This window comes from Vipera berus (genome assembly GCF_964194415.1).
Source record: "Vipera berus genome assembly, chromosome: 2".
NCBI lineage: Eukaryota > Metazoa > Chordata > Lepidosauria > Squamata > Viperidae > Vipera > Vipera berus.
The window spans coordinates 279,192,767-279,214,572 of record NC_138203.1 but is presented as its reverse complement, the minus strand read 5'-3'; the positions used below and the strand labels follow the sequence as shown (position 1 = coordinate 279,214,572).

Here is a 21,806-nt window from a genome sequence, read left to right as displayed (position 1 = left end):
CGGAGGCAGTGGTCGTTTGGACTTTTGGCCTTCCTTTCTCTGGGCTGTGCAAGTCCTTTCAAAGAGCCTCGATCAGTTTCTCAAACTGGGTCTGCCCGGAACAAGGCAGGACCTTGTCATCGCCAGGCGCTTGCAGCGCACCAGATTTAACTCTGAATCTCAGATACCTCCTTCCCTTTCCACAGAAAATGCTCAGTTGCCCTGTTTCGGCGCTGATCCTGCGTTTTGTCAGCACAAGGAAACGTGGAAACTCTTATTTTATTATTAAAGAGTTTTACAAAAAAAGATTTTACAATACATATCCCCAAAACCCACCCACCCCAAACCACCCCCCTTCCCCCCCCCACTTCCCAGAGCTAAATACAGGGTTATAGATATAATAATCATATTCTAACTAAAAATTATCCATAATATAAAATTAACCAAATTCATAATGTGCTTTAACTCCCCTTTAACATACCGTAAATACATACAAAGTACTAACACTGAAATTAATAACAATATCCCTCTAAAATCTACTCATAAGCTAAATGGAACTTTTTAGTCCCATATTTATTTTGAATATAATCTATCCATCTCCTCCAAACTGAAATATATCTTTCCTGTGAATGATCCTTCAAATAAGCTGAAATTAGACATTTCTGCAAGATTCGAAATGTGGAAACTCTTTATATAGGATGGCGCTTGGGTTTCTACGTTTTCCTTGTGCTGACAGAAACCACGGCTTCGGTGCCCTGCTTGGGTTGCTACCATGGGGAGAAAAAAAAATGGGGATAATCAGCAGCGAGATGGTCTGTGCAAACCAGCCCCAATGAGCCCTGAGTTCAAAGGCAACTCCCGCTCAGATGCCTGAACTGGAGGAGGAATTTCCCATCCGAAGGCAGAGCAGGAAGATCCAGGAAGGCTGGATCTGTCAAGTAGTGGCGCGACAGGTGCCAGGGTGTGGGAGGCCTGGCTGTGGTGGTCCTACCGGTAAGGTAAGTGGATGCAAGGCACCTGGGGGCAGCTTCACCCCCCACTACCCCCGCCCTAACTTGTATTTTTGATTTTCCTGGGCTCCAAGATCACCGCAGACGGGGACTTCAGCGAAGAAATTAAAAGACGCTTGCTCCTGGGGAAGAAAGCCATGGCAAATCTAGACAGCACACTAAAAAGCAGAGACATCACCCTGCCAACAAAAGTGCATATAGTCAAGGCTATGGTCTTCCCAGTTGCAATGTATGGCAGTGAAATTTGGACCATAAAAAAGGCTGAGAGCCAAAGAATTGAAGCCTTTGAACTCTGGTGCTGGAGAAGACTCCTGCGAGTCCCTTGGACTGCAAGGCGATCAAACCGGTCAGTCCTAGAGGAGATCAACCCTGACTGCTCTTTAGAAGGCCAGATCCTGAAGCTAAAACTCAAATACTTTGGCCACCTAATGAGAAGGAATGACTCACTGGAGAAGAGCCTAATGCTGGGAAAGGTTGAGGGCAAGAGAAGGACGGGACGACAGAGAATGAGGTGGCTGGATGGAGTCACTGAAGCAGTAGGCGTGAGCTTAGATGGACTCCAGAAGATGGTAGAGGACAGGAAGGCCTGGAGGAACGTTGTCCATAGGGTCGGACACAACTTCGCAGCTAACAACAACAACTCACCCCAAAACTTCCAGAATTCCCTAGCCAAGCCTAGGAAACAGCCCCAGTGGAAAAGTGGTGTGACACTGATGGATTTTACCACTATGTGATTCAGGATAGGTAGCAAAGGTGCGATCATTTTTTTTTCAACCTTGGCAATTTTAAGAGAGGTGGACTTCAACTCCCAGAATTCCCCAGCTAGCACAGCTGGCTGGGGAATTCTGGGAGTTGAAGTCCATATGTCTTAATTGGCTGAGCTGCAGTCAAATCTGCCTTCGGCTTCCCCATTCCTTTCTTCCTAAGAATACAGAAGTGGTTTCCCGCCATTTTCTTCTTTCGATGCTTTTTGGCTTCTTCTTAGGTCACCGGGTCGACTTTGCCAAGGTTGGAGGAAATGCCAGGTGTGTGGCCATCCGCTTCGATTTGGGAACACAAATTGAGAAGCGACTTGTATCAACCCTTCGCCACTGCAAATCAAGCGCAAATGGATCCCGCTGCAGGGTAACCCCGCTGAAGGTGTACGACCATGTGGCCAAAGTCTCACTCAGCCCGCCTTTTAAACGCAGACGGGTCTTTTAAGACGGCGAAAGTCGGTCAAGCCTTAAAATAATAATAATAATAATAATAATAATAATAATAATAATAATAATAATAATAATAATAATAATAATAATAATAATAATAATGGCTTTTTTCTCATAGAACGCTCAGAATGGAGTTCCGGCACCTTTTTTGGATGGAACCTTGTAGGACAGGCAAGGCGGGTTGTATGACATGTCTGAGTTCCGGCACCTTTTTCTTATACAAAAAAAGCACTAATAATAATAATAATAATAATAATAATAATAATAATAATAATAATAATAATAATAATAATAACAACAACAACAACAACAACAACAACAACAACAATAATAACAATAATAATAGAACGCTCAGAATGATAATAATAATAATAATAATAATAATAATAATAATAATAATAATAATAATAATAATAATAATAATAATAATAATAATGGCTTTTTTCTCATAGAACGCTCAGAATGGAGTTCCGGCACCTTTTTTGGATGGAACCTTGTAGGGTAGGCAAGGCAGGTTGTATGACGTTTCTGAGTTCCGGCACCTTTTTCTTATACAAAAAAAGCACTGATAATAATGAAGGCTATTGCTAAGCACATTGGTTTGTGCTTAAATTGTAAGCCGCCCTGAGTCTTCGTAGAAGGGCGGGATATAAATGGGATTAAAATAAAAAAATAAAAATTATTATTATTATTATTATTATTATTATTATTATTATTATTATTATTATTATTATCATTAATAATAATAATAATAATAATAATAATAATAATAATAATAATAATAATAATGGCTTTTTTTCTCATAGAACGCTCAGAATGGAGTTCCGGCACCTTTTTTGGATGGAACCTTGTAGGACAGGCAAGGCGGGTTGTATGACATGTCTGAGTTCCGGCACCTTTTTCTTACTCAGACATGTATTATTATTATTATTATTATTATATATATATATGTATATGTTTGGCAGGTCGAATCCTGAGTGCCGCATAGCAGAGTGAGCGCCTGTTACTCGTCCCAGCTTCTGCCAACCTAGCAGTTCGAAAGCACGTAAAAATGCAAGTAGAAAAATAGGGATCCACTACGGTGGGAAGGTAACAGCATTCCGTGCGCCTTTGGCGTCTAGTCATGCCGGCCACATGACCACGGAGACGTCCTCGGACAAGCGCTGGCTCTTCGGCTTTGAAACGGAGATGAGCACCGGCCCCTAGAGTCGGAAACAACTAGCACGCACGTGCGGGGGAACCTTTACATATAAACACTGCCACTTGGGTTTGCACCGCTACCGAGTGCATTAACAGAAAATGCAAAATATATATATATATATATATACTGTGTATGTGTGTGTGTGTGTGTGTGTATGTGTATATATATATATATATATATATATATATAGAGAGAGAGAGAGAGAGGGAGGGGGGGAGGGAGAGAGAGGGACACGGTGGCTCAGTGGGTTAGGACGCTGAGCTTGTCGATCAGAAGGTCGGCAGTTTGGCGGGTCGAATCCCAAGTGCCGCGTAACAAGAGTGAGCGCCTGCTACTCGTCCCAGCTTCTGCCAACCTAGCAGCTCGAAAGCACGTAAAAAAGGCAAGTAGAAAAATAGGGACCACTGTGGTGGGAAGGTAACAGCGTTCCGTGCGCCTTTGGCGTCTAGTCATGCCGGCCACATGACCACGGAGACTGACAAGCGCTGGCTCTTCGGCTTTGAAACGGAGATGAGCACCGGCCCCTCTAGTCTTGAGTGTATTTGATTTAATTGGTTTAATGTTTTTATCTTGTTGCTACGCAGTTTATATGGGCAGCCATATAAATTGGAGAGAGAGAGAAAGAGCGCTATAAGAACTGAACTGAGCTGTCACTTCTCTTGGCTGAGAAGTGAAACATCTTCAAAGAAAAACAAGAAATTCCAGTTGCCTCGTGCTTTGGAGCAGATGTGAAATTCTTACGTGAGAAGAACATCTGCAGCCCTTTCAAGCAGCTGTGTCTTTTCCTGGAACTGCACGGCCTTAGTAGATAGTAGACCCACGAACTAAGCTTTTGCAGAATTTCACTTGATCTTCCAAAGAAGATATTTAGGGTTGGCCAAACACCTCCATTCTCATTTCTAGTTCGGCTGAGTCCCAAGTACCAATCAGAGAAAAGGATCAGATTGTACCATTTAACACCATCTGTGACTTGTTCCTTTTTTTTTTTTGGATCTCACAGGGCATCTTGGAAAAGGCCCAGGCCGTTTTCTCCTGGACTCCGGCTGAGCCCAGTCAGAGACCTCTCTACGTCGAATCGAAGCAGGAAGGCAGTGATGGACATGCCACCTTGTTAGGTAAGCAAAGCTCTCTTTGTATCCCAGGCCTCCGATCCATGGAAGGTCTTTGTCACGTTGTGATCCCTTTGGTGTCCTAAGAAAGCCAGGGAACTTCTCCTTTCCTGAAAATCACCCGGCTCCTGGGAAAACAGAGACGACGGAGGGGAGAAATTCAGAAAACTGTCTATCCCAAGATGCTTTCATTTGAACATCAGCTGCCTCTGTTTTCCATGGCCGGAGAAACAAGGACCGGCCATAATGGTCATGGGTTCCAGCTCCCTAGAACTCTCTGAAAACATTGTCCAACATGTTCCATCTCTTTTGATGGGGGGAGAGCTCCTGCCCCCCTCAGAAAGGGCCCGCAACTTGAGTGTCCTCCTGGATTCACGGCTTAACCTGGAAGATCATCTAACCGCCGTGACCAGGGGGGGTGCTTTGCACAGGTTCGCCTGGTGCGCCAGTTGCGCCCCTTTTTTGGACCGAGATGCCCTATGCACGGTCACCCACGCCCTTGTCACTTCTCGCCTGGATTACTGCAATGCTCTCTACATGGGGTTGCCCTTGAAGTGCACCCGGAGGCTTCAGCTGGTGCAAAATGTGGCCGCGCGGGTGCTTATGGGAGTATCTCGATACTCTCATGTTACACCTCTCCTGCGCGAGCTGCATGGGCTTCCGGTTGCCCTCCGGGTGCGATTCAAGGTGCTGGTAATTACCTTTAAAGCCCTACATGGCTTAGGCCCGGGGTACTTGCGAGACCACCTGCTGCCAATGTCCACCTCGCATCGCCCGGTTCGCTCCCACAGAGTCGGCCGCCTCAGGGTGCCGTCGGCCAGGCAATGCCGGCCGGCGACCCCCAGGGGGAGAGCGTTCTCTGTGGGCGCGCCGACACTCTGGAATGAGTTGCCTCCGGAGCTGTGGACGGCCCCTGACCTTTGGTCCTTCTGCCATGACCTGAAGACATGGTTGTTCCAACAAGCGGGCCTGGACTGACCATGGTTTTTAATTTGGTTTTTATTGTGTTAAATTGTCCCGTATTTCTTATATTCGTTTTGAATTTTTGTACTTTATGTCTCTTAATTTTTATTGTTGTGAGCCGCCCTGAGTCCTTAGGGAGAAGGGTGGCATATAAATTTAATAAATCCTAAATCCTAAAAGTAAAGAAAATACCCTGGCAGGAAGATGTGTACAAATGTGTACAAAAAAAAAGAGACTGGCCAGCTCAACCCGGCCAAGACCGAGTGGCTCTACGTGTCGGCATCTCGTGTTGTCCAAGATTTACCATCTTTTGGTTATGGGGGGAGAGGTGTTGCCTCCCGTTGATAGGGCGCACAACTTGGGCGTCCTCCTGGATGCACGACTCGACTTAGATCATCATATAGGAGCCGTGGCCAGGGGGGCATTTGCCCAGATTTGCCTGGTGCACCAGTTGCGCCCCTACACCACCCTACACCAATTGTTCCCTGACACCACTGGATGACATCGCCAGGGCTCGTTGCCTTGGAAGAGTGAGGAAGATTCTCAGGGATGACTCACACCCTGGACTCACACCCTCTTTACTCTCCTACCATCCGGTAGGAGATATAGGAATATAGCCAGCCGTACCAACAGGCTGAAGAACAACTTTTATCCGTGGGCTGTTAGGCTTTTAAATGGGACATAATCTTATGCAGAATTGACTTGGGAGGCCGGTGTGTGGTGTAGTTGGTTCACATAGTGTGGTGGGATGGAGGGTTTGTTGTCACTGTGTGGGGGGAGGCTCAGCTAATCTCAATGTACACATGTTGTTTTTTTAATTTTAATTCCATTTATATCCCGCCCTTCTCCGAAGACTCAGGGCAGCTTACAAGCTTAGCAGTAGCTAATGTTGTACTTTGACAATAAAGGTTTATTATTATTATTATCTGGACCGAGATGCCTTACGTACAGTCACTCATGCACTCGTTACCTCCCGTGTAGATTACTGCAATGCTCTCTACATGGGGCTGCCCTTGAAGACCACCAGGAGGCTTCAGCTGGTGCAGAATGCGGCCGCGCGGGTTGTGATGGGAGCATCCCAATACTCTCATATTACACCCCTCCTGCGTGAGCTGCATTGGTTGCCGGTTGCCCTCCGGGTGAGATTCAAGGTGCTGGTCCTTACCTATAAAGCCCTACATGGCTTAGGCCCGGGATATTTGCAGGACCGTCTGCTGCCAGGAACGATTTCCCATCGCCCTGTGCGCTCACACAGAGAGGGTCTCCTCAGGGTGTCGTCGGCTAGACAATGTCGGCTGGTGACCCCCAGGGGGAGGGCCTTCTCTGTTGGGGCGCCTGCCCTTTGGAATCAGCTCCCCCGAGAACTTTGGATGTCCCCAGATCTCCGGTCCTTTCGTCGCGACCTAAAGACGTCTCTTTTCCAACTGGCCGACCTGGACTGAGGATGGGGTTTTTTAATATTGTTTTAATTTTATTAGTTTTAGTAATTAATTATGGGGCTTTGTAATTTAATTCTTTTTTAATATTTGTATTACTGGTTTTTTTTAATAGCTGTTTTATTGTTGTGAGCCGCCCTGAGTCCTTCGGAAGATAGGGCGGCATATAAGTCCCATAATAAATAAATAAAATAAATAAATAAATAAATAAATAAATAAATAAATTTGTCTGAAATGGAATAGGGTTGCCTGCCTAACCAGCGGGTCGGCCTAGAACAGGGGTCCCCAACCTTTCCAGGTTGGTGGTCTGGTGGGAAAGGAAAGGGGCAGACGCCATTACGCGCAGGCGCACAGGCGAACGTGGCCATGCACGAACACGGCTGCGAGCATGTGTGTGATGCTTGGGGCGACGCTAGCGCTCACACAGTGCTTGCGGGGACGCTGGCACCCGCGCAACGCTTGCAGTGACAGTGGGGCCCACGTGACGCTCGTGGCCACGGTGGTGCCCGCATGATGCAAGGGCGGCTGAGTGTGCGCACTGGCCAGCCACTCATGCGGCCCAGTGGCCAATAGACCACGTCCTGGTAGTGAGCCGCGGCATACAGGTTGGTGACCCCTGGACTAGAAGACCTCCAAGGTCCCTTTCAAGTCTGTTATTCTATACTATTCCGTTCTGTTCTGTTCTATTTTCCATATTCTATTCTATTCTATTCGTTCGGTTCACTTCTGGTTCTGGTTCTGGTTCTGGTTCTGGTTCTATTCTATTCTATTCTATTCTATTCTATTATTTTCAATTTATACTGTTCTATTCTGGTTCTGTTCTATTTCTATTCTATTCTATTTTTCCATATATTCTATTCTATTCTATTCTATTCTATTCTATTCTATTCTATTCTATTCTATTCTATTCTATTCTATTCTATTCTATTCTATTCTATTCTATTATTCTATTCTATTCTATTCTATTCTATTCTATTCTATTCTATTCTATTCTATTCTATTCTATTCTATTCTATTATTTTTAATCTATTCTATTCTGGTTCTGTTCTATTTCTATTCTATTCTTTTCCATCTCTATTCTATTCTATTCTATTCTATTCTATTCTATTCTATTCTATTCTATTCTATTCTATTCTATTCTATTCTATTCTATTCTATTCTATTCTATTCTATTCTATTCTATTCTATTCTATTCCCTATTCTATTCCCTATTCTATTCTATTCTATTCTATTCTATTCTATTCTATTCTATTCTATTCTATTCTATTCTATTCTATTCTATTCTATTCTATTCTATTCTATTCTATTCTATTCTATTATTTTTAATCTATTCTATTCTGGTTCTGTTCTGTTTCTATTCTATTCTTTTCCATCTATATTCTATTCTATTCTATTCTATTCTATTCTATTCTATTCTATTCTATTCTATTCTATTCTATTCCTATTCTATTCTATTCCCTATTCTATTCTATTCTATTCTATTCTATTCTATTCTATTCTATTCTATTCTATTCTATTCTATTCTATTCTATTCTATTATTTTTAATCTATTCTATTCTGGTTCTGTTCTGTTTCTATTCTATTCTTTTCCATCTATATTCTATTCTATTCTATTCTATTCTATTCTATTCTATTCTATTCTATTCTATTCTATTCTATTCCTATTCTATTCTATTCTATTCTATTCTATTCTATTCTATTCTATTCTATTCTATTCTATTCTATTCTATTCCTTATTCTATTCTATTCTATATTCAATTTATTCTGTTCTATTCTGGTTCTGTTCTATTTCTATTCTATTCTACTCTACTCTGTTTTCCCTATTCTATTCTATTCTATTCTATTCTATTCTATTCTATTCTATTCTATTCTATTCTATTCTATTCTATTCTTTTTAATTTATTCTATTCTATTCTGGTTCTGTTCTATTTCTATTTCTATTCTATTCTATTCTATTATCAATTTATTCTATTCTATTCTGGTTCTGGTTCTATTCTATTCTATTCTATTCTATATTCTATTCAGTTCTGTTCTGTTCTGTTCTGGTTCTATTCTATTCTGTTCTGTTCTGTTCAGTTCACTTCTATTCTAATTCTATTCTATTCTGTTCTGTTCTATTCTATTCTACTATATTCTATACTATTCTAAATCTTACAGAGGTGGTGTTCTCCTGCTTCAAAGGTTTTTAAGGAGCGGATGAACCGCCCCCTGTGGAGGATGGTTCTGTGATCCTGACTCCGCTTCTTGATATTCTATAGTAGCTGATCCTTCTCTGTGTTCCCCACGGTGCCTATTTAATGACCTTCGTTCATTCCGCCGGGACCTGAAGACCTGGCTCTTTGAGCTCTCCGGCCCAGGCTGAGAATTTTTAACTGGGGTTTTTATTTTTTTAGGGATAATTTAATCTTTTTTTTATTGTTTTTTAACTTTTGTATTGGTTTGGTTTTAAATACCCTGTAAACCGCCCTGAGTCCTTCGGGAAAGGGCGGTATATAAATCTAATAAAATAAAATAAATAAAATAAATAATTTCCACTCAGACTCAGCCATGCTTGCAATTATTCTGTGACCTCATTTGCTTTCCCCATCCCCAAGCAAATGGGCAGAAAGGCACCTTTTTTTTGGCAAGGAGTCCTCTATTTATGAACACAATTGGACCAGCAAGCAAGGCAGTTGTTAAATGAGTTTTGATCTCTCTTGTTTTGCTACGGCTGATAAACAAATCCCTGCAGTTGTCGGGGGATCCCATGGCTGTTAAGCAAACCCAGCTTCCCCCAACTGACTTTACTTGTTGGACTCTGGCTGGGAAGATCCCAAAAGGTGATCACGTGACACACACACACACACGGACTCTGCAACCACTTAGATACATGCTGGTTGTCAAGCAATTGGATTTTGATCATATGACTCCAGGAATGCTGCGATGGTCATAAGTGTGAGGCCTGGTTGTAAGAAGCCAACATTGAATGAACTGGAGAGCAAGGTCTTAGCCTCAAGGCCACCTTTGAGAGAAAATGAATATTTCTCAGGAGCGAGCTTTCGAAATTGTTGTTGTTAGTTGCGAAGTCGTGTCCGACCCATCGTGACCCTATGGACAATGTTCCTCCAGGCCTTCCTGTCCTCTACCATCTTCTGGAGTCCATTTAAGCTCACGCCTACTGCTTCAGTGACTCCATCCAGCCACCTCATTCTCTGTCGTCCCCTTCTTCTCTTGCCCTCAATCTTTCCCAGCATTAGGCTCTTCTCCAGTGAGTCCTTCCTTCTCATTAGGTGGCCAAAGTATTTGAGTTTTAGCTTCAGGATCTGGCCTTCTAAAGAGCAGTCAGGATTGATCTCCTCTAGGACTGACCGGTTTGATCGCCTTGCAGTCCAAGGGACTCGCAGGAGTCTTCTCCAGCACCAGAGTTCAAAGGCCTCAATTCTTTGGCGCTCAGCCTTTTTTATGGTCCAACTTTCACAGCCATACATTGCAACTGGGAAGACCATAGCCTTGACTATACGCACTTTTGTTGACAGGGTGATGTCTCTGCTTTTTAGTGTGCTGTCTAGATTTGCCATAGCTTTCCTCCCCAGGAGCAAGCGTCTTTTAATTTCTTGGCTACAGTCCCCATCTGCAGTGATCTTGGAGCCCAGGAAAATAAAATCTGTCACTACCTCCATTTCTTCCCCATCTATTTGCCAGGAATTGAGAGGGCTGGATGCCATGATCTTGGTTTTCTTAATGTTTAGTTTCAACCCAAGTTTTGCACTCTCCTTCTTCACTCGCAACAAGAGGCTCTTTAGTTCTTCTTCACTTTCTGCCATTAGAGTGGTATCATCTGCGTATCTTAGGTTGTTGATGTTTCTTCCGGCAATCTTAATTCCAACTTTTGATTCATCTAGCCCTGCCTTTCTCATGATGTGCTCTGCATATAAGTTAAATAGGCAGGGCAACGAAATTACAAGGGCACTAAAAAAAAGCGACTTAGACTGTTTTTCACACGACCGTTGCAACATCCCCACGATCAGATGGTCGAAATTCAGACGCTTGGCAACTGGCTCACATTTATGAGGGTTGCAGGTCCCAGGGTCATGTGATCAGCTTTTGCAGCCTTCTGACAAGCAAAGTCCATGGGGAATCCAGATTCACTTAACCACCGCGTTACTAACTTAACAAATGCAGCTGTGGCCAGACAAGTTGTAAAATGGGACAAAACTCACATTATAAATCCTTCAGTCACATGCATTTTGGTCCCCCAAGCGAACCACTGTAGAGATACCGTGCGGGAACCCAAAAGGTCATCTAGTCTAGCTCTTTGGCAAACTCAGTGGCCTGCTGCTACAGGTTTCCTAAGAGATGGTATCATTAACAGTATCCGTGTCCGTAGCTAAGGGGTGTCAAACTGCCGGCCCGCGGGCCAGATGCATCACCGGGAAACCACGCCCACCCCATTGCCGGCAATGGCAAAAAAGCTCCAATACGTTGCGCGACGTCATGTGACATCGCGAGTTTGACATGTCTACGATAGCTCATCGGCATTACTTGGCCATTCTTGAGCTTAGATTAATGGGATAGTTGAGGTCCACGGATTCTTGTCCTTAAGGATGGAAATCCTTGTCTGCCACTAGAAAGGTAGAAGTTAACTCACGCGTCTTGTGTTGCTTTTTTTTTTTAATCTGCCACAGAAACTCCACTGTTACCCCAAAGTGATGCCTCCTGGCTGGGAGAGAAAAACAAGACATTTTTCCAGATTTCGGAAGAAGGAAAACGTTCAGGTAAATGGGCATCTGCCTTCTTTAACAATTGCCAATTGCTGTGAGATACAACAAGTGAGTTGGGGGGTTTTCTCTCACAGCAGAATCTTCCAAGAAAAACAAGAAAGTCCAGTTGCCTCCTGAAAAAGCACCTTTGGAATAAGGATGACCGAGGCGCTGGAGTGCCAGGCAGGCAGAGACAAGGCAGGGGAGTTGAAGAGAAGGCAGTCCTCTTTGCTCAGAACTACTTTTCTGGTTGATAGCACCGGTGATCCTTGACTTAGGGCCAGAACTGAGCCCCAAATTTCTGTTGCTAAGTGAAACGTTCGTTCGGTGAAACGTTTGCTAGCTGAGCTTTGCCCCCATCTGGCACGGTTCTTAAGTGAGTCCCTGCAGTTGTTAAGTTGGTAAACCCGGTTGCTAAGTGAATCTGGCTTCCCCATTGGCTTGGCTTGTCAGACGTTCGCAAAAGGGGACCGCATATCCCAGGATACTGCAACTGTGGTAAACACGAGTTGGTTGCCAAGCGTCCGAATCTGGATCGCTCGACCGCGGGGACGATGCAATGGTTGCTAAGTATTGTGATTCAGTGTCAACCTGTGCTCCCAGCAGCTGAGTCCGATGAATCTGAGGAGGAGGAGGAGGAGGAAGAGGAGGAGGAGGAGGGGTTTGGAGAGCCTTTGGTGTCAGAGGGAGGCTCTGATGCACTGCAGGACTCTCAGCCTGGTCCCTCCAGTCATGTTCTTCATGAGGCTCAGCTGGGTGAGCACGAGGTGTCGGACTCAGAAGAGTCACAGCTGAATCTGTTCAGGGACGCTAGAAGCAGAAGGCAATCCAGCAGAGCAGAGCAGAGAAAATCAATGAGGCAACTCAGTGAGAGGAGGAGAAGGCAGTGAGAAGCCACGCCTTGGGACTGATAATAAAAGGGAAAGGTGTGGGCGGGGCTGGTTGCTGAAGGCAACCATTTGGAGACATTCTAAGAGAATCCTGGTCTGTTCTTGCTACTTCTGTTTAACTCTTGTTTGTGGACTCTTGTTTGATATTTTGATTCATTTTTTGAAGGAAATACTCTGTTGCTTTTTTGTTTGAACTGTAAATAAATTTGGGTTGGGTTTTTCCAGCCTATTGACTGTAAAAAGGAAAAAGGGGTTGTCCCTGACACACAAACAGGGCTGGTCGTAGGCTGGAACAGAACACTAAGTGTGAAAAAACGGTCGTAAGTCATTCTTTTCCCCAGTGCCGCTGTAATTTCGAACGGTCACTAAAAAAAAGAGCTGTTGTCAGTTGAGAACTAGCCGTGGTTCATTTGGGTGTCTCTCCCTGCTCCAGGAGGTGTCTCCAAGAAGGAAGATGGGGGTGAAACGTGCAAGCAGTTAGAAAAAATCCGAGGCGAAGCGCTGAGAGAAATCGCCTGGAATCCCGATGGTTTGCAGAGGTGGGAAGGGGATCAGGCTGGAGAAGAGGTTAAACCGGAGCCTTTTCTGACGGCGGAGGGGGACGAGGTTCGAGTTCCTCCGGAAAAGCAGCGGAAGAAGAGGAGAAACAGGCGCCTCGTTCTTATCCCGGAGGAGAGACCCAGTCAAAACTCAGCCTTTGGGAAGGGGGTCCCCGTCCATCCCAGACTCCATAGCCGAGAACTGCCCCACAAATGCTTGGACTGTGGCAAGGGCTTCAGTCACAAAGCGAACCTGACGTCGCACCAGAGAGTCCACCGGCTGGAGAAGCTCTACGACTGCTCCAATTGTGGCAAGAGTTTCCTGCGTAAATCCATCTTGGATATGCACTTGAGGATGCATTCGGGGCAGAAGCCCTTTAGCTGCTCCGACTGCGGCTTACGCTTAAGCGCCCATTCGAGTCTCGTCCGGCACCAGCGGATCCACACCAGGGAGAAGCCCTACAAGTGCTCCGAGTGCGAGAAGAGCTTCAGTCAGAACTCGGACCTGATCCGGCATCAGCGGCTTCACACGGGGGTGAAACCCTATCGGTGCCCTGAATGTGGGAAGAGCTTCAGTCGGGGCGACTGCCTGGCGACTCATCAGAAAATCCACGTGGGGAAAGATCAAGGGGGAACTCAGACAGCAGCCAAGACTTTTGTGATGAATGAAGTCCTGTTCAGCATTTGAGAATTTTTTTAATTTTTAATTTTTATTTTTTTGGTGGCGGGGAAGGGGACAAACCACAAGCGGTGTTCACAAAATGAGAAGCGATGCTCAATCTTTTTCAGGATAAAAGTCGTCAAGGACATTATGATTTAGTAGTTGACCGGCAGAAGTGATATATAAGAGAATGAGTCAGCAGAGTACCTGGGGGTAGTATCCCTTTAAGAGACTGTGTCTGAGGAGAATTGCTGCTGGAATCTTCTTGCTCTCTTGAACCGTTTGAATATAACTGACTATCTTGTATTCTCTATGCCAGGGGTAGGCAACCTTGGCTCTTTCATGGACTTCAACTCCCAGAATTCCTGAGCCAGCCATGCTGAGGGGAAAGGGAGAGGTTTCCAAGCTGAGCCACGCTGGCTCAGGAATTCTGGGACTTGAAGTCCACGAGTCATCAAAGAGCCAAGGTGGCCTACCCCTGCCCTAGGCCGCTTTATGACTCGTGGACTTCAACTCCCAGAATTCCTGAGCCAGCCATGCTGAGGGGAAAGGGAGAGGTTTCCAAGCTGAGCCATGCTGGCTCAGGAATTCTGGGAGTTGAAGTCCACGAGTCATAAAAGAGCCGAGATTGCCTACCCCTGGCCTAGGCCGCTTTATGACTCGTGGACTTCAACTCCCAGAATTCCTGAGCCAGCCATGCTGAGGGGAAAGGAAGAGGTTTCCAAGCTGAGCCATGTTGGCTCAGGAATTCTGGGAGTTGAAGTCCAGGAGTCATAAAAGAGCCGAGATTGCCTACCCCTGCTCTATGCTCCCTGAATATTGTTTTTTTTCCCACATTGTATATTAAACCACAGGTGTTTTTTTTAACAAACCACCGTCGGGTGTTTACGCTCCTGTGTTATCACCAGAAGAAAACAAGAAAAAGGCTGCCATAATTTATATTTTTAAACAACAAAAGTGACACAGTATTTCAGGAGCGTGGGATTTGGGGGGCGGGGGGGCGTGTTCCTAAATTGGCAGGACTGGGACAGAACCTGAATTTGATACCATTTAAATTGGAATGCAGTCCTTTTTCTCTTATCAAAGAATCTCCCCAAGTGATAAATCACAATTTTTTGTGGGATGGGGGAAGGCAGTGAGTAAGAGCAGCTCACACCTTTGCGTCTTAATAAAGTTGTGTGAATGCTCAGAGGGTGGTGATAAAAGCCTTTTCAGAGAAATCTTTCACAGTGGCCATCATAGCCACACCTGTTTGTGCAGTAGAAGGCGGGGCTGGATTAAACACTGCATGTTCTTCCAACATTTTTTCTAACCAAGCATGTATTTTTTTTCCCAATAAGCCTTTGCTTTACCACATGTCCACCAGATTTAATCCTGAACTTTTTCTACTAGGTATAATGCCAGAAAAGATTAATAAACAAAGTTTCTATTTGGTTCTACACATGAGGGCCCGACTCATGAGGGGGATCATACTCTCGACCTGGTGTTCCTGTCTGGACAGTGGTTGGATGATCTGGGAGGGGGCTCCCCGTCCATCACCCCTCTGTCATGGACAGATCATCACCTCCTGAGGCTGGTTTTCCGTCATGCCACCCCCCGCCGCTGGGCGGCGGAACCGACCAGGTGGTTCCGCCCCAGGCGCCTAATGGACCCGGATCGGTTCCAGAGGGCGCTTGGGCCTATACCTATCACCCTTACCCACAGCCCAGTCGATGCTCTGGTGGAGGCCTGGGAAACGGCTGCCACCAGGGCACTCGACTGCATTGTACCCATGCGACCTCTGACCTGTCGCAGATCCCGCTGGGCCCCATGGTTCTCTGTGGAGCTCCGGGAGATGAAGCGTCGGAGACGAGGTCTAGAGAGCGGTTGGAGATCCAGCCGATCCGAATCCGACCGATTGCAGTTAAGAACCTTTATAAGGTCTTATCTTGCGGCGATAAGGACGGCGAAGTCTAACTACTTTGCCGCCCTTATCGCGTCCGCAGATAATCGCCCGGCCGCCCTGTTTAGGGTGACTCGCTCCCTCCTTAACCAGGAGGTGAGGGAGGATCCCTTGCAGGGACGAGCCGAGGAGTTTAGTCATCATCTGGCGGACAAAATCGCTCGGATCCGGACCGGCTTGGACTCTGACTGGGCAGAGTCTGAGGTGGAGGAATCAGGCAGTCTTGAGCACGTTATCTGGACTGAGTTCGACCCTGTTTCCCCTGATGATGTGGACAGGATCATGGGGAGACTGAGCACCACCACCTGTTTGTTGGATCCGTGCCCCTCCTGGCTAGCTTATGCGGCTCGGGAGGGAACACGAGGCTGGTTCCATGCAGTAATAACTGCTTCCTTGAAGGAGGGTGTCTTTCCTGCCGCCTTGAAGGAGGCGGTGGTGAGACCCCTTCTCAAGAAGCCTGCTTTGGACCCGGCTGCTTTAAACAACTATCGTCCAGTCTCCAATCTTCGCTTTCTGGCGAAGGTTGTTGAGAGTGTGGTGGCGCACCAGCTCCCTCTGTTCCTGGAGGAAACTGATTATCTGGACCCGTACCAATCGGGCTTCAGGCCCGGACACAGCACGGAGACGGCATTGGTCGCGCTGGTGAATGATCTCTGGAGGGCTAGGGACAGGGGTTGTTCCTCTGTCCTGGTCCTATTAGATCTCTCAGCGGCGTTCGATATCATCGACCATGGTATCTTGCTGCGGCGTCTCAGGGGGCTGGGAGTGGGAGGCACCGTTTTACGGTGGTTCTCCTCCTACCTCCAGGGCCGCTCGCAGTCGGTGTTGACAGGAGGGCAGAGATCCGCCCCGAGGTCTCTCATTTGTGGAGTTCCTCAGGGGTCGGTTCTCTCGCCCCTCCTGTTCAACATCTATATGAAGCCGCTGGGCGAGATCATTCGTGGTTTTGGGGTGGGGTATCACCAGTACGCTGATGATACCCAACTTTTTCTTTCCACCCCGAACCAACCCAGTGATGCCCTCTCCGTGATGTCACGGTGCCTGGAGGCGGTTCAGGTCTGGATGGGGAGAAACAGGCTTCATCTCAATCCCGCCAAGACTGAGTGGCTGTGCATATCGGCATCTCGGGTTAACCAAGTTATTCCATCCTTAATGATGGGGGGTGAGGTGTTACCCCCCGTTGATAGGGCTCGCAACCTGGGCGTCCTCCTGGATTCACGGCTCAATTTTGAAGACCATATAGGAGCCGTGACCAGGGGGGCTTTTGCACAGGTTCGCCTGGTGCGCCAGTTGCGTCCCTATCTGGACCGAGACGCCCTACGCACAGTTACTCATGCGCTTGTGACCTCCCGTTTGGACTACTGTAACGCTCTCTACATGGGGCTGCCCTTGAAGACCACACGGAGGCTTCAACTGGTGCAGAATGCGGCCGCGCGAGTTGTAATGGGGGTCTCCCGATACTCCCATGTAACACCTCTACTCCGCGAGCTGCATTGGCTTCCGGTTGCCCTCTGGGTGAAATTCAAGGTGCTGGTTATTACCTATAAAGCCCTACATGGCCTGGGTCCGGGTTATTTGAGGGAACACCTGCTGCCGGCATCAAATGCCCTTCGCCCACAGGGAGGGTCTGCTCAGGGTTCCGCCGGTGAGAGATTGCCGGCGGGTGACACCCAGGGATAGGGCCTTCTCAGTGGGAGCGCCTGCCCTCTGGAACCAGCTGCCGGTGGAGCTGAGAACTGCCCCCGACCTCCGATCATTCCGCCGGGGCCTGAAGACCTGGCTCTTTGAGCTCTCGGGCCCAGGCTGAGGAGAAATTTTTAATTGGGGTTTTAATTGTGTACAGGGTCAATTTAATATTTTTTAATTTGGTTTTAACTTTTGTATGTTGGATTTTTTAATTCCCTGTAAACCGCCCTGAGTCCTCAGGGAAAGGGCGGTATATAAATGTAACTAAATAAATAAATAAATTACAACAGCAGCAAGAATAACCTTCGCGCAATACTGGAAAAATGAAGGAATACCACCAGAGGAAGAAGTAATTAAAAAAAATATTGGAATGCGCAGAGATGGACAGATTAACTGTGAGATTGAAAGATAAAGAAGAAACAGAATACTACCAAACCTGGGAGTCATTCTACAAATGGCTAGACTGAGGAAAGAACCAAAGATTAGGACTTGACTATGTATTAGCGCTTTTGAACTCAGACTGCACATGGGTTGAAAAACTAACATATGTATGTAAGGAAAAAAGAACTAATAAAATCTCTTTAAAAAGAGAGAGAGAGAGAGAAGACGGGGCTGGAAACATCTATGTCAGTGATTCTCAAGCTTGGCAAGAAGCATGGACTTCAACTCCCAGAATTCCTCAGCAAGATTTGCTTTGATGGCTGGGGAATTCTGGGAGTTGAAGTCCACGCCTCTTAAAGTTGCTAAGGTTGAGAAATGGATCTATGTACAAAGATGAAAGAATAAAAACAACAAGGAGGACAACTGATTAGAAACATGTTATTTTTCATCAGCCTGTGAAATTGAAATTTCGCTGCTTGCTCTCAGAAGTGTACATATAGATTAAGGTAAAGGCAAAGGTTCCCCCGCACATGCGTGCTAGTCGTTTCCGACTCTAGGGGCCGGTGCTCATCTCCGTTTCAAAGCCGAAGAGCCAGCGCTTGTCTGAGGACGTCTCCGTGGTCATGTGGCTGGCATGACTAGACGCCAAAGACGCACGGAACGCTGTTACCTTCCCACCGGAGTGGTCCCTATTTTTCTACTTGCATTTTCACATGCTTTCGAACTGCTAGGTTGGCAGAAGCTGGGACGAGTAACAGGCGCTCACTCTGCTACGCGGCACTCGGGATTCGACCCGCCAAACTGCCAACCTTCTGATCGACAAGCTCAGCGTCCTAACCCACTGAGCCACCGCGTCCCATATACATTACACACATATAAACATGCTATATACAACATACGTATATAGCTACACACTGATGTATAAATACATGACATAAATATTAATCACTGTCCATCTTGACTGGTTTTACCTTTATTGGGGGAAGAAGAGGAAAACAAGCAAAGTTAGACTTTTACTTGCTTGTGCATTGCAAAACAAAAATGATTTTTAAAGTCAGTTCTGATCAGCTAGAGGAGATTTACCCTTTGCTTCAGCAAAAAGCCTCCTGGATTTGGTAAAAATCAATAAAATCTATGAGCTAACAATCTCAACGGGTATAACGGTAGGAAAAAAAAAGGAAAGAAAAATATAGGGAAGGAAAAAAAGTCCTCTTGGGAAGCAATTATTTAATTGTTCTTATGTAAAAGATAGTCCTCGACGTATGACCACAATTGAGCCCAAAATTTCTGTTGTTAAGTGAGACAGTTGTTAAAAGAGTTTTACCCCATTTTACGACTTTTCTTGCCACAGTTGTTAAGTGAATCACTGCGATCGATAAGTTAGTAACCCGGTTGTTAAATGAATCTGGCTTCCCTATGGACTTTGCTTACGAGAAGGTCACGTGACCTTGGGGAACCGCAAGGGTCATAAATAGGAACCAGTTGTCCATCACAAATGACGTGAATTTTAATCACAGGATCACGGGGATGCTGCAAAGGTTGTAACCACGAAAAATGGTCGTAAGTCACATTTTTCAGTGCCGTAACTTTGAACGGTCGCTAAACGAACTGTTGTAAATCAAGGACTACCTGTACGTTGTAGGGGACTGGGACACAAGTAGTTAGCTTAATGATGGGTTCCTTGACGACTGTTTGTAGTTATGACAGATCATTTCCCCCCCCCCTTCAAAATACAGCTCATTCTCATTTATTTTTATTTGCTTTAACCGTTTAACTTTCGGCAGTAAGACTACCAGAACCATCAGCCCCTGCCAAGCTGCAGCACTGAGAAATCAAGGCCCTCAAACATTCTCGAAGGCTTCAAATAAAAGGTTTTTAAACAAAGCGATTCAGCGCTGTTTCCTAGAGAGGCCAAAGGAAGAGGGAGGGTGGAATGAAGCCATGGATATCTCTTTCCTCTAGGGGGCAGTGTTTGGATTTGAATTTTCTCAAAGCCAAAGAAGAAGCTGATGGAGAAATGGCTAGAGAAATGAGAGCCCAGAGCGGAGATATTTCCTCCAGAAAAGGTGGAAGACTGGAAACAGAAGAAGAAGAAGAGAGAGAGACTCTCTTAAATCCTCCAGTAATCTTCCTGCTTTCCTTCAGGGGAGCTGATTCCCAGCAGGATCCTTCCTGAGCTGGTCCTCCCACAGCAGAGGGGGGACATATAGAATAGGGTAGGGAACCTTGGCTTTTATGACCAATGGCTGGCTCAGGAATTCTGGGAGTTGAAGTCCACGAGTCATAAAAGACCCAAGGTTGCCTACCCTCGCATAGAATAACAGAGTTGGAAGGGACCTGGGAGATCTTCTAGTCCAACCCCCCTGTTCAAGCAGACAAGTGACTGTCCAGTCTCTTCTTAAAGCCTTGGTGGAGCAGTGGGCTAATGCCTCCTTAAGTAACACCAGCTGCCTGCAATTAGTGCAGGTTCGAGTCCCACCAGGCTCAAGGTTGACTCAGCCTTCCATCCTTCCGAGGTAGGTGAAATGAGGACCCAGATTGTTGGGGGCAATAAGCTGACTTTGTAATAATGCCGCTTGGGGGGGGGGCGAAAGCCCTAATAAGCAGGCATATACATAGAATGAAGGCTACTGCTAAGCTTGTAAGCCGCCCTGAGTCTTCAGAGAAGGGCGGGATATAAATGGAATTAAAATTAAAAAAATAAAAATAAAAACCTCCAGTGTTGGAGCACCCACAACTGAGGGCAAGCTGTTCCAACACAAATTGGAATTGTTCTCTCAGGAAATTTCTCCTTATTTCCTGATTGGATCTCTCCTTGATTAGTTTCCATCCGTTGCTTCTTGTCCTGCCTTCAGGTGCTTATAGATAAAGGTAAAGGTTCCCCCGCACATGCGTGCTAGTCGTTTCCAACTCTAGGGGCCGGTGCTCATCTCCGTTTCAAAGCCGAAGAGCCAGCGCTTGTCCGAGGACGTCTCCGTGGTCATGTGGCCGGCATGACTAGACGCCAAAGGCGCACGAAACGCTGTTACCTTCCCACCGGAGTGGTCCCTATTTTTTTACTTGCATTTTTACGTCCTTTTGAACTGCTAGGTTGGCAGAAACAGGGATGAGTAAGAGGCGCTCACTCTGCTATGCGGCACTCGGGATTCAAATATGTGAACAACCGGTGGCATTCAAATATGTGAACAACTGGTTGTCTGTGTGGATGCTGCTTCTGGAAGTCCATTCTGGGCCTGGGCAACAAAAAATTAGCTACTGGTTCTGCCGAAGTGGTGTGAACTGGCTGAATCCCACCACTGGTTGATTCTCTCTTCTTTGTGGGCAGCCTCTTAGATATTGGAAGACTACTATCACGTCATCCCTCGAACACATCGTTCAGAAGCCATCACTTGTCTTTTTTGTAGAAATGCAGCTTTGAAATTTGCGGAAGCTGAGAAGAGAGCTGAATGGACTTTCCAAAATGTGCCTAGCTAATTTGTGACTTGAATTCACTCAACTTACTTAATAGCCTACGGGACACGGTGGCTCAGTGGGTTAGGACGCTGAGCTTGTCGATCAGAAGGTCGGCAGTTTGGCGGGTCGAATCCCGAGTGCCGCGTAACAAAGTGAGCGCCTGTTACTCGTCCCAGCTTCTGCCAACCTAGCAGTTTGAAAGCATGTAAAAATGCAAGTAGAAAAATAGGGACCACTCCGGTGGGAAGGGAACAGCGTTCCGTGCGCCTTTGGCGTCTAGTCATGCCGGCCACATGACCACGGAGACGTCCTCGGACAAGCGCTGGCTCTTCGGCTTTGAAACGGAGATGAGCACCAGCCCCTAGAGTCGGAAACAACTAGCATGCATCTGCGGGGGAACCTTTACCTTTACCTTTATTTAATAGCCTAGTTATAGAATTTACCTTGTAAATTCTCACCATGGATCAAAGCATACGTTAACCATATTTAACGTGAGACGCGAATGCCGCCCTTGGGTTTTTAACTAGGCTAGTCAAGTACGCTGTGTGGGCCTAGAATTAATCCAGCTAACTCAGCAATTTAGCATTTTAAGGACGTTTAAAACCTGGC

General features: G+C 46.1%; 1 protein-coding gene across 1 annotated transcript; it reads left to right on the top strand.

The window, feature by feature from the left end:
- Positions 1 to 845: 845 nt before the first annotated feature.
- LOC308663011 (uncharacterized protein) lies at positions 846 to 14,607 on the top strand (the record flags this gene model as incomplete). The annotated part of the gene is made up of 5 exons (XM_081319155.1): positions 846 to 972; positions 1,975 to 2,131; positions 4,302 to 4,513; positions 11,571 to 11,660; positions 12,969 to 14,607. 5 exons carry the CDS (start codon positions 846 to 848, stop codon positions 13,760 to 13,762), a joined length of 1,380 nt encoding a protein of 459 aa, XP_081175281.1. The 3' UTR covers positions 13,763 to 14,607.
- Between the last annotated feature and the right edge of the window lie 7,199 nt (positions 14,608 to 21,806).